General features: G+C 38.7%; 1 protein-coding gene across 1 annotated transcript; it reads right to left on the reverse strand.

Moving 5' to 3' along the window:
* Positions 1 to 2,208: 2,208 nt before the first annotated feature.
* LOC149274315 (lysophosphatidic acid receptor 1-A-like) lies at positions 2,209 to 3,186 on the reverse strand. Its single transcript, XM_089505645.1, has one exon. It carries the CDS (start codon positions 3,184 to 3,186, stop codon positions 2,209 to 2,211), a length of 978 nt encoding a protein of 325 aa, XP_089361771.1.
* Between the last annotated feature and the right edge of the window lie 9,533 nt (positions 3,187 to 12,719).

A 12,719-nucleotide genomic window follows, 5' to 3' on the forward strand; every position in this document is an offset into this window, starting at 1 on the left:
ATATATATATATATAGTGTATATGTACCGTTTTATAATTGGCCCCCCTACTTTGGTCCCTGGCCCCCCATGTGCCCCCCCTAAATATGAAACCTGGAGACGCCACTGATCTTGTGGAAAGCCTTTCCAGAAGAGCGGAGGCTGTAGCCACGAAAGAGCAGGGCAACTCCATATTAATGGCCATGGTTTTGGAATGGGATGTTCAACAAGTTTGCATAGGTGTGATGATCAGGTATCCACATACTTTTGAACATATAGGGTAGGTGTTAGGTGAAACAGTGTGAAACTCCCCAAAGGTTTTGCTTGAAGACTGCAAGAGAATCATGGGTAGATGAGTGGTAGTGAAAAATGAAACTATTATGGAGGTTTACGACAAAGCATTAAGTGCTACTTACAGTATTAATTTAAAACTATTGGGAATGGTGATGGAAGTTCCCCTTCCTTGTCTTTTCCCTGTGATAAAGTTGCTGATTGTCAATAATTGACTAAGAATTCTTTGTAAGTGTGGATGGGGAGAACGGAGAAAACCTAAAGACATGAAATTGATTAGATAATACTAGCTCTGCCACAGGCTACCACCAATATTAGCTTCCATTAGTTAGCTTTTGTAAACTATTAAATTTGCAAAACAATTTTAATTAATGAATTTAGTTGTTCTTAAACCTGTGGTGGTGTCCAAATTACTGAGGTGGCAAATACTGGCAGCAGTCCCAGTATGCTTTTGAGTCCCAGTGGGACCAATTTTTGGTCGAGAGACACCTTATAAACAGCTTATACTTTACCTATGGAAACATATGCATTTTTTTTTGAACAAGTTAAAACTTGTCATCCCATCCGAGCATCCGATCAGATGATAGTGGTGATATTATGGGTGAGGAGAGAGGGGAGAACTGGACACAGATCTCAGCTTCCACGAGGTAAATGTTTAAACAAAATAAAGGGAAGCGCACAAACGGTACATAGTTTGATTTAATATATTTAATTGTGCTAATAGCTTTAAGTAGAAAAACTTGTTTCAGAAAAAGGAAAGAGATGTGAAAGGAGGAGAAGGAGGAAAGAGTTAAAAAGGAGAAAAAATAGAATACAACATTCTCTCTCTTCTCCCTGTACCTGGCTCTCTCTATAGAACTACATATACAAATGGCAACCGTCTTGACCCAAAAAATGGTCAAGCCAGTCAAATACCGGCAACCCCAGTTACAATTTCACCCCCCTGCACATTTTTATATCTGCCCCCTCTAGGCCATCTCCCTGCAGTAACACAGAATACGTGCACAAAAAATAAAGCATCATTCTTCTAAATTCTTCTCATAAAAATCATAAAAAATTGCTGTAAAGCTCTGCATCCCTAGTCCTGCTTCGAGTCATACTCCTAATTAATTATATTATCCAGTCATGGAAAAAGGTGTGAGATTTAAGACATTATTTAAATGAAATCAAAATGAAATTCATTTATATGAGTTTTCACTCATACCTAGACATTCTACAATTCTGGTAAGAGAGGCATCACAGGAGGTAGAAGGAAACAGAGGGATTTTGGCTCCAAATTAACACAATCAATACAAAGACACTTTTGGCATTTGTATTTGATTTAACTAATCAATATCTTTAGCATTGCACTTATCAGTGCCAAAGCCTTTGCTTTGTCTAAAATGTAAAACACTGACAAAGATCCTCTGTACAGCCTTTTTGTATTGATTCGTTACACTGAATTTTGCCAATTTGAAAATGAATTAACAAATATATTCCAACATTTGTTAACATACATAATTAAGATTCTTAAAATCCAAAACATGAATGCTATATAGATTTTTTTTTAAAGTGTAAAACATTGTATTTTCCATTGATATTTGCAGGGATGCTTTTTTATAATTATTTATTCTAAATTCTGACATTCCTACTGGCTGACATAGTCCGTATGAATCACACCTCATCATAGAAAAAACGTGTTATGTTTATAAAGACTGGCACTTGACTCTGTATATGTACAACATATAGTTAATATAAAAGCATAGTGTGCATTGCATAAAAGCAACTTCATAAATGATGCACAATGGTAAAAATACCAATGCAACCAACATTAATGTGAAGCTAAACACCAAATCAAGTCAAAATTGAACATGCAGTATGGCTGAAAAATGATAATGAAGAGATTTTGTCCAAATGTGGCTTTGTTACAGGTATATATATACAAACGTCCATGGTAAAGTCAAATATTTCCAAGAGCTTGGGCTGATATTTGATTGCTGGATTGGCATTTACAAAACATAAAACTGTTTCCATGACTTTTGAATTTCAGAGTGTAAATGATGGGATTTCCCAAAGAATTAAGTGTGATCAATGTTGCGCTGAGATTTCTGAACACAAAGGCACTTGTCTGTAATTCTTCTGGGCAAACTGTATGGACAACATCCCAGAGGACCCCTCCAAAAAAAGGGGCATAAGAGATGACTGCAAGTATCCAGATAAAAATGCAGGTCTTGGCCACTTGTACTTCTGCCGCTTTGTAGGAGCCATCATTATGACCGTGTACCTGCATGCAAAGCTTCTGCTTTCTTACAATTAAGATAATTCCAATATAAGTAATCAACGGCAGGACAAATGCAACCACGCAGTTGGGTATAGTGATGAACGCTAAGTAGTCAATACAAAATGGTCCATAAAGAGTAGACAGACTGCCAACATTTTTCAAGCAATCCCATCCCATCAGCGGCAGGGAGCCTAAAATGATAGCTACGGTCCAATTAATAAATACTGCAGACAGGACTTGGTTTCTGTAAACTCTACAGCTAAATCTTGTCTTCCCTGAGACTGTCAAATAGCGCTCTATTCCAATGCTTACCAAGTTATAAATGGTGGATAGAATGGATATGGCGTAAGAGACATATGCAATGAGGATCTTCCAAGAGCCCAGAATGGTGCTGTCAGGTTGGGCGATAAAGATAAGAGAGATCCAAAATCCAGAAACACTCACCAGAAAATCCGATACTGCCAGATTGCAAAAGAGTAGGAAAATAGGATGACTCAGATCTTTAGAAAAAGTTATAGTAACAATTACTATGCAGTTAAAAACAGCAGATACTAAATTGGTTATCATTTGGGGGATTCCCAATGCAAGAACAATGTGGGGATTCCATATACCTGAACCATTTAGCTCTCCGTTGGAACAATTCAATAAAGAACTCATTGTCTCTTTACCCTATATGTATTGTCAGTATTTCTAGTCCATTCACATGATAGCCTTTCTTCCTGAAAATGATTGCCGTTAATGCCACTTTCACGTCTTAAACATTGTTTCTGACAGAAATTAAACATTAACCAGAATTATATCAAACTTTAAAACTACTAAATTGCTTTTCACTCTCCAGTTGCTAAGGAGAGTGTTCCTAGCAAACATATCTATTAGGGATGTAGTAATTTTCCACAGAAGCCCTTATCTGAGATATGAGATTACCCGGTTTGCAAAAACAGGAAATTAATGTTTGCAAATTGCATGTAATGATTATGCTTAGTAAATCAGCAAACCCAATATATAATATAGGTGACTAATTAAATCTTTATGTTGCATGCTGGAATTGATCAGACGTATTTCTGCTTCAAAATAAAATAGTATTTGGGTTGAAATACCGATAATTATCCATCATTTGTAATGACTTTGATAGTTACGTGACAATTTTAACCTGAAAATGGAAAAATCATCCAGCCTTGAAACCATTCAAAAGGCTTAACCCTAAATCATCTAGGTGCCAGGGGTCAGGATGTATTTTTACCTCCTGGAAAGTGGGCCCAATTACACAAGTCATGTGACATCCTTATAATCACCTGATATTTCACAAAGGGAAATCTATTTTTTTTTACTAAAAAAAGTAGGTGTTATGGATATCTAGTTTAACGCAGAGTATGCATTCCATCACATGACATAATAGTTGTATACTTATACTGTAGCTTATTTTGTATATTTTTGTATGCGGGTTTTGGGGGGAAAAAGGTCTCCCAAAGAACCGTATCACCAAACATGACAGACCAGTGAGGATGCAACTCAAAACTCTTTATAGGGACTGGGTACAGTTTATATAACCACTTTACCAGAGTAGGGGAAATTGACAAATACGGAAATAATAAACCTAATTAACACATAACATAATGGCATGGGATTATCCAAACAACATCAGCTCCAGACTAATCTCCACACACATTCATCAATGGTGAATACACAACAGACTTCAAAGATTAAGGAAATAAATCTTTAACATAGAAATGTAAACAAGTGTTGATGTAAAATCAATGTCCAGCATCAGCTACAGTGATCTTTTAAATAATCTTTTAAGTTCTTGGGTATGATGCACACAAAAAGAAAGGTTTATTTTTATGAGCAAGTAAAAAATTAGCTCTGTATCTTCCCAAAATATCTTGGCATGGAAAGATTTGTGTCCTTTTTTGAAAAAAAAAAAATGTAATACAATCTGGTACATAATGTACAAACGTATAATGATATGTAATACATAATTATGGCGCTAATGATTTAGATAAAATATTACCATAATTTTGTACAGTATAACAGTTTGTGTAGGTTACCACGGGTCACTGAATTTTGAAAAATTGTATTAAGGGATAAAATAGGATATTAAATAATTTATTTATTTTTAATCTAATACAATGTAATACAATTTGGTATACTGTATAAATACTTACCTGACCATACTGATCATACCTGGGAACTTCTGAGCTCTTGGTCTGGTACAGAGGTAAGGCATCAGGGAGACTCACTATCGCAGCCCAGGAGGCAGGTTTCGAGCAGGAAAATGGCAGCCCCTGCCAGGGTTACGAGCAGGACAGCATGGCCCAGCGTCGGCATTTCATTTTAAGTGGCAAGATTGGGAGAACCTGACTAAACATTTTGTGGTGTGGCAGGTGGTGCAGGGGATCAGGAAGGGGCGCCATGTCCCGGTTTCTAGGCGGCACTTTTCAACTGAGCTTTTGTGGCAGTTGTGTGTGGTTTTGGAGAAGGTATGTTTGGACAGTTTTTAAGGCGGCGTAGTGTTGGCCTCGGTACAGGAGGGGTTAGAAAATCCAGTTGCATGCTTTGCCGGGTTTGGCTGCAGAGTGTGGAACCAGCCATTGAGTGGTCACTCTGCAAGCATCAGCCAATGAAACCATTATCCCACATACCTTGGAATAAGGACTTCAGTGGAGTTGGCGGATATTCAAATCTAACTGGAATGGGGCTTCCTTTACTTGTTAAACTTTTTTTCCTTTTCTCACTTTCGTAGTTAATGCAGGATGAGAACCTACGCACAGTGATTAGCTGATGAGGAGCTTGATGAATTGCGTTACACTTGTCAGAAACAGAGTTTATAGCAATTATTATTACAAATGCTAAAATTATAGATTTGGTTTTCCAAATTTAGACAGAGGCCTCTAAGTTTTTAGATAAAGGGCTTGGGGTAAAGTTGGTGTCATCCCCAGATAGCTGTGGAGAGACAGCCATGTATCAACCATACATTATTAGAGTGTACTTGAGCAATGATAGAAGGAACTGGTTGGAAAGCAAAGATAGAGACAGTAGTAAAGTTGGTGGTAGTAAAGTGGTATTTTTCTGTGCCTAGATAATGGCTACACGATACCCCCATATGATTTAGGGTCCATGGGCTTAGCAAACAGCACAGGCCTGTGGGACATAACAACCCAGGTGTCCTGCATGATTTGCCCCATCTATTTTGTTGCAGTAACAGCTTGGTGGAGTGGCATAATTTACTATCCCAATTTGGAGGTAATGGAAATATGGAAAATGTGCCAACCTGTCTGCTACACCCAATCTCAACTAAATAGAGTTCTGCAGAGCCAATAGAAACAGAATTTCCACCTAAGTTTATAGAAATAAAATATATTCTTTTAGTGTGTGTTTTATGTTCCTTTGGTTTGTAGTTGTCGCTACAAATTGTAGGGAACGCTAGCGTATGCGCTATTTTGGTTAGTGAACCAGCCTTGTGAAGCCATCTGGTCTTACTCTTACAGTAGTAGTAGTAGTGATCTGTAGACCGTGGCATAAAAGCAAATATAACAGGTATTGCATTGAAACTCCCTTGGTTAAAGTCAGTGAATTTGCAGGTCTGGAAAATAAGAAAATAGCTCCAAACAGACCATAATCAGATGCCTAGAGGGTCTTCTTGCTTTATGTGTTTCGCGAGCCTACTGGAGAGATGTAGTTTAAACTGCTTGACTTTGTTATATAACCCTTCTTGCAAGAGGTACCTGAGTGTGTGCCTTTTGGAATATTATATATGCACTGTCATTGATAAGAGACTGTTTGTGCCTTTCAGCCTCCTGATGGGCTAAGTCATATCAGTTGCTTATACTATCCAGTCAACAGCTGGCTCAATGTCTGCAGAACCTGCTCAGGGGACCACAATTGCCAATCAACAACTGGCCCTAAACCACAGCCCTCTGATTGGTCAATAATGTCACCAATCAGAGACAAGGAACCAAGGTCTGTCTGCTGAGTGGCTAAGTCTTGTCAGCTGACTAACATCCAATCAGCAACTAGTTCTTCCTCCTGCCTTTTCATTGGCTGAACCTGGTCAAGTGACTTTAGCCAATCAGGAATGGGGATTGACTACCAGGGGGTTTTTAAGCTTTAAAGAGCTATGAAAGAACTATGAAAGAGCACAGCATAGGAGTCTCAGATGAGTAAAAATGATGTGCTCTTTCGGTGTCTTTCTATGTGCCTTTTATCACAAAGAACCGTTTAACAGTTTGAAGTCCATTTCGGGAGAAAGAAATTGAAGATTACCGCTTATCTGATTCGCAAATCACCCACGCATATATATGGGCTTGGGAGAAGCCCTATCTAATGTAAGAGTCCTTGCAGATTTTGATCCTCCATACTTATACTTTACATATTACACTATATTTTTTTTGTTAAATTTTATTTTTCATGTTTGGATTCGGCTATTCATCTGATCTTTAATCTCCCATGCCAGCTTTTTTTATGGCACACTAGTGTGATCAGCCCCTAGTAGGGTTGCCACCTGTCACCCAAGCAGCATTGAAGACTGACTGAAGCTTCACGAGGGTAAGTTAATTGCATAGTGCATATGTGTGTCTGAGTATGTTAGTGTGTGTATGTTTATGTTGGTATCTGTGTGTGTGTGTATGTTAGTGTGAGTGGGTAAGTGTGTGTTTCTGTGTGCGTGTGTGTGCGCGTGTGTTGATTGGTTTGCTAGTGTTAGTATCTATGTGTGCGTATGTGTGTCTGGTTGTGTTAGTCTGGCTGTGTGTGTTTCACTCTTCACCCCTCACCTCTCAATTGTCTTTATTCTGCCTTTCTCTCTTCTGTTCTATTTCTTCTCATACCACCCTTTTCCTCTCCGTCTTCCATTCTCTCCTTTCATCTTTTGTTTCTTTTCTCTTTTCCACCTCACCTCATCATTCTTTCTCTCTTTTCTTTTGTTTCATCACTCTCCTTTTCCAAATTTGTATCTTTTCTATTTGAATGCTTCATTTGAATGCTCTCCTCTCACCTGTCTTTAATAACCTTTTTTTCTCTCTCCTTTCTTTCTAATGAACAATACACAATTTTTTGAGCAGTCACTCATATAACTACATCACTAACCCACTCTTGGGAGCAAACTTTCACAGACTGTCCAGGAAATTTATCAGCAAAAGAAGGCAACCCTAACCTCCAAGTGAAGTGGCCCAGAGGCTGCCACCCCTAGATCTGCTGCCATAAGCCTAGTTTAAAATTCAGCCAAGGTTACATGCTGTTATACAGGTTATACTAGGCAATTATAGCTTAATTACACTCTAACAGTAAAACAGAGATAAACAGCTGCTGTTTCTTAGATGTGTGCATGTTATGTTCCTAAATATTATGTTGCTATACTATCTAAAGCAAATATCAAATCACGTCAGTATTGAGGTATCCATTTATAGGATTATAGGTTGGTTAGTAACTACAAAATTAAAGGCTGCAAATCTTAAGAGTGTAAACCTTGGACCTGATTACGGATACAGTGGAGGCTTCTGGATGCATAAACTTACAGTGATACACACCACCAGCTAAAAACCCAAACACCCAATGCCAAATGCCCAATGTCTGCTGAAAGTAGCCTACCTGCTTACCTGATGGATGTAGGATTCAGAACATTGGTATGCAGGGAAGTAGTTTCTTCTGCTTTAAACAGAAATATTTCATGTGAACCTACAGAAACATGTATCAATCTGTGAAGAAAAAAGAGATTTCTCTATGAATCTATGTAGCCCATATTGCTGGTGGATTTTGTGTGAACTAAATTTAGTTTTCCCACCACCTTAGAATGACGCATAAATCTATGTAAACAGGTTTGTGTCTATGGAAATTACTGGTATATGTTTTAATCCAGTTGTCCAGGCTAACTGTATTTATTATATGAACATGCAATGTTATATTAACTTATCTTGTCCTGGCATTTTGCAACTGTTGTAAATATATTATACCACTGGGTGGCAAACAACTTTAATCTTTTGTTACACCATTATCAATGTAGTACAGACCTGTCGCCACTAGATGGCAGAAATCAATAAAATGAAGGGTGGACAGAATGTTAAAAAAAAGGGATTTTAAGGAAAGATTAGCACTTATGTAAAATGCATCCCTATCACCTACCTCACCTCATCCCTGTTTGTCAAACAAGGCGAGGATATAAGCTACGATATAAGAATTCTATGTGTCGTTTTGCTCAGAAATGTTTTAGACTTGAGAAAGGGAGAAGAGCTCCCGAAAGCTTGTCATTCCAAAATTCTGTTAGTCCAATAAAAAAGGTATTATCACAAGATACTTATTCCATCTGTTATTTGATATATATATATATATATATATATATATATATGTATAAAACATTTTGCAGTATCTAAAGAAAAAGTGATTTACAACACATGTCTAATATTTGGGCTTAATGTCCACTTACTCTTACTGTCTTAACAATTGAGTATTAGACTTTGTACCAATCCTAGTTTCTTAAAATTGTTCGAAATTTAAGCAGAGTTGTCAGCTGTCCCAGTTCTGTCAAGATATTCCTGATTTATGTCCTGGTGGCTGTAGTAAAAAGTGTGTAGGTGTAGTTCTGGTTACCGTATTGACATTATTTCCCCATATTCCATATTTTTTTTCACAAAATTAGGAAGATGTGGGTTTAATCTATTGAGTGCTAGGAGGATTTATATATATAGTACATATCCTGGTGGCATTTTAAAGATTCACATTGCACATAGCTGGGAACTCTCTGGCTCCAGCTACCTGCAGCCCCCCTTGAGGGATGCGAGTGGTCCTGCTGCTGTCGTGGGCGGTCCCACTGATGTTAGTGGGTGGTCCTGCGAGTTCAGTGGGACACCATGGGACACAGGCGATTTTTGTTGGGGAAGTGGGTGGGAGTGGGGCGTGCTGCCACAAGGAGCCCACAACCTGGAGTTTTCCCACAGTGACTTGGGGATGTTTCACCTGGGGTCTTTGGATGAAACCCGGAGAGTTCCCAAGTATGGCGGTGCAGAGCCTATCCCTTACGAAAAAATTACTGCAGTTTTTCTGAAGTAATACTGCAGTTTTTTGGACATGAAAAAACTGCAATACTGCACTTTTAGGCTAGGTTTCCATTTGTTTTTTTTTTGCTAAAAACGCCTATAAAAACGCCAATAGCGCCACCTGGCGTTTTTTTTGTGAAAAACGGCTGCAGCCAGATGTTAGCTGTAATTCAATAGGAAATCGCAAAATGCCATTTCCACTTGGCGTTTTTCTGTTTGGCGTTTTTTCAGTCCTCTTTGGCGTTTTTCTGCTTTTTTGGGCTCTGTGGCAGTTTTTCAAAACTGCAGCATGTTCACACTCTGGCGTTTTTTGCAAGAAATCTTGGCTTTTTTTCTCCAATAGAAGTCTATGGGAGAGAAAAAACGCCATGAAAAAGCCATGTGGGTTTATTGCCTTGGCGTTTTTTATGGCGTTTTTTCCACAGTTACAATGCAGAGGATGGACCCAGTATCTGTGTGTCCTACGAGAAATAGGCTGAAAACAAACAGTTTCACACAAAACAAAGTCCTGGACTGGTTCATATTGAATTTTACACCATTTGGAACAAACATGCCATTACAAACAAACATACGCGACCGGATCCTGCGTGCCAAAAGCAACAGCAAACAATTTGCATCATCATTTGGGGCCAATCTTCCCAGAGGAGCAGACATTCGGAATAAAGCATGCCTTACAAACCACAGAAAAGTGACAAAAGGGTCTACCAAGTAAATGACATCAGGAGAGGGCAGATACTTGCCATTTATCCTAATCCCTTTTAGCTGGGTGAAACTTCTAACTTGTAAAGGCTGGAAAAACTGCCTAAGGTCAAAAAAAGCAATTTCCACAGAAAGGCTAAAACGCCAGAAAAAACTCCAGAAAAAAACGCCAAAACGCAGGAAAATGCAGTGGCAGTTTTCTTGGCGTTTTTCATCAAGAAAAAAAACGCCGGACAAAAACCCAAGTGGAAACCTAGCCTTACTGCAGTATTACTGCACATTTACTGCAGTTTTACTGCATTTGTACTTCACTGTACTGCAGTTTTACTGCAGTTATTTTTGTACGGAAGTACAAATGCAATAAAGCTGCAGTATATTGAAGTACAACCGTAGGTTTGCAAAAAAAAAAAAAGTGCAGTAAAACTGCAGTACAGTGAAGTACAAATGCAGTAAAACTGCAGTAAATGTGCAGTAATACTGCAGTAAAAGTGCAGTATTGCAGTTTTTTCATGTCCAAAAAACTGCAGTATTACTTCAGAAAAACTGCAGTAATTTTTTTGTAAGGGATACACCATGGTGAATATGGGCTAGTTACATGGGAGATCTTTTTTTTCTCAAACCAGCCTATGGAGCAGTGGCGTGGTGGAAAACCAGATCACCCAATAGGGCAGTCTGCAGACCAGGCTCAATACATTGTGCTGCATGGGTCCAAGGATGAAATGCTGCCCCCGCCCACTAAACACAACCACACTCATTATGTTTCATGATTAATAAATTCACTCTTACTGTCTCTCTCTCTCACAATCTCATTCACACTCTCTCTCAATGTCTTCACCATCTCTGCTGAATGATACTGCAGCTCTGCTTCTTCTATTGCCTCTTGTTGTTCTTCTGTCTTCTTTCTTTGTCCACTTCTCCCCATGTCTTCGCCAGCTTCTCCGTGGCCCTGACCTCCAGGTGAACTTCCGCAAAAGGTCAGAGCTTCTAGGCACACACTCTCCCTTATTTGAGGAATGGGGAGAGGCTTTCCAGTGGCACTGCCCCATTTGTGGAAGTGCATTAAATGTACAGAATAAGGTGTAGAAACACTTCTCCACAAATCTATTCTGAAAGAACATCCCTTGGGGCGGTAAACTGCCAACCCTGTCTAAGTGCCGCCTGGGTCCCATGGATCCACCTGGATCTGGCTCTGGTAATCTGCCCCTGGTCATTCAGCAGAGGGACTGTTAGCCTTTAAGAACAGCCACCATTTAAACCCCTGACTTCAACCCTACAGTACCCAATTGTTGAGCTGGTTTGTTGTACTCGTTCTTTTGGTAATTTCTCTGAAATTTTGACCTCGGTTAGTATTTGCCCTGGTTTGACTGCTGCCTGTCCTGACCTCTGCTTCATTTTGGAATTTGTTGCTGCTCGTGCCCTTTTTACCTCGCTTCTGAGTTTTTTTCTGATGTCTGCTCCGGTAGTATCCTTGTCTCCAACCCTAGAGAAAAAGATTATCTTCGGTGAATACCCCAATCTAGGCGCTGACTCGACTCCGCATAGAGGGTCCAGCAGGACTTGACATAACAGTCACCAATCTCTTCTACTTACCTGCATATTCTTTACCAATATTTGCATTCCTGCTTAATCAAAACATTATTGATAAAAATATGTTTAAAAATATCAAAACAGTGCAAAAATTATAAGCCAAAAACACTTTTTCATTTGCGGCCATTCTTTCATAAAGCAATGAATCTAATACATTTTGCGTTATACCATTTTATTTTTTTATACACCTCCTCATGCAGATGGAGCTACAAGTCTAGATTATAGCATTATGAAAAAAAGGGAAAAAAATGTATTCAAGACTTTCCATAGAAGAAAACAGAACCAATCCTGCCCTACGTAGTGGTTACATCTCAAGTTAACACCTATAATCTAATTTGCCAAGTAAGAGAGTAAAAACCTTAAGTATGTAAAACTCTTGAGGGAATTTCAGGAGGAAGCTCTTTCCAGTGTATAAGAGAGAGAGAGAGAGACTAAGAAACAGAGAAGACTTAAGATCTATGCAGTTACTATGGGAAATCTAAACACGTATCTGCCAAGAATACGGTCTGTTCCATAAAATATACTATTTCGCTTGAACAAGATTTTTTGGATAATTTTAGACCTCACGGTCAATGCACAGTTTTGGTTGTCACTTTTAAGTGAAAAGCATCCTTTTTCTCAGCTCTGAGCAGAGGAGTGTTTCCGAACTGTAATATTTCACAGCATGCGCTTCTCATTTCTCGGATCAGTTCCATCTGTACTATATTTTTTCACTGCCTTTACAGGTAATTAGAAACAGCTCATTTCCCTGTAATTAGAAGGAGGAAACACTGCGAGTTGCTTTGGGAAATTGACTACAAAAAACCACACATACTTTTTTAACCTTTGCAACATAAGATGGACTGAAGAAAAAAAAACACAAAAAATTGACAAGGATTT

Source organism: Sceloporus occidentalis, unplaced genomic scaffold (assembly GCF_023333645.1).
Source record: "Sceloporus occidentalis isolate IW3139 unplaced genomic scaffold, rSceOcc1.0.p SCAF_336, whole genome shotgun sequence".
NCBI classification, from domain to species: domain Eukaryota; kingdom Metazoa; phylum Chordata; class Lepidosauria; order Squamata; family Phrynosomatidae; genus Sceloporus; species Sceloporus occidentalis.

Coding starts and splice junctions, on each gene's coding strand:
- LOC149274315 (XM_089505645.1), bottom strand. CDS start 3,186: ATGAGTTCTTTATTGAATTGTTCCAACGGAGAGCTAAATGGTTCAGGT.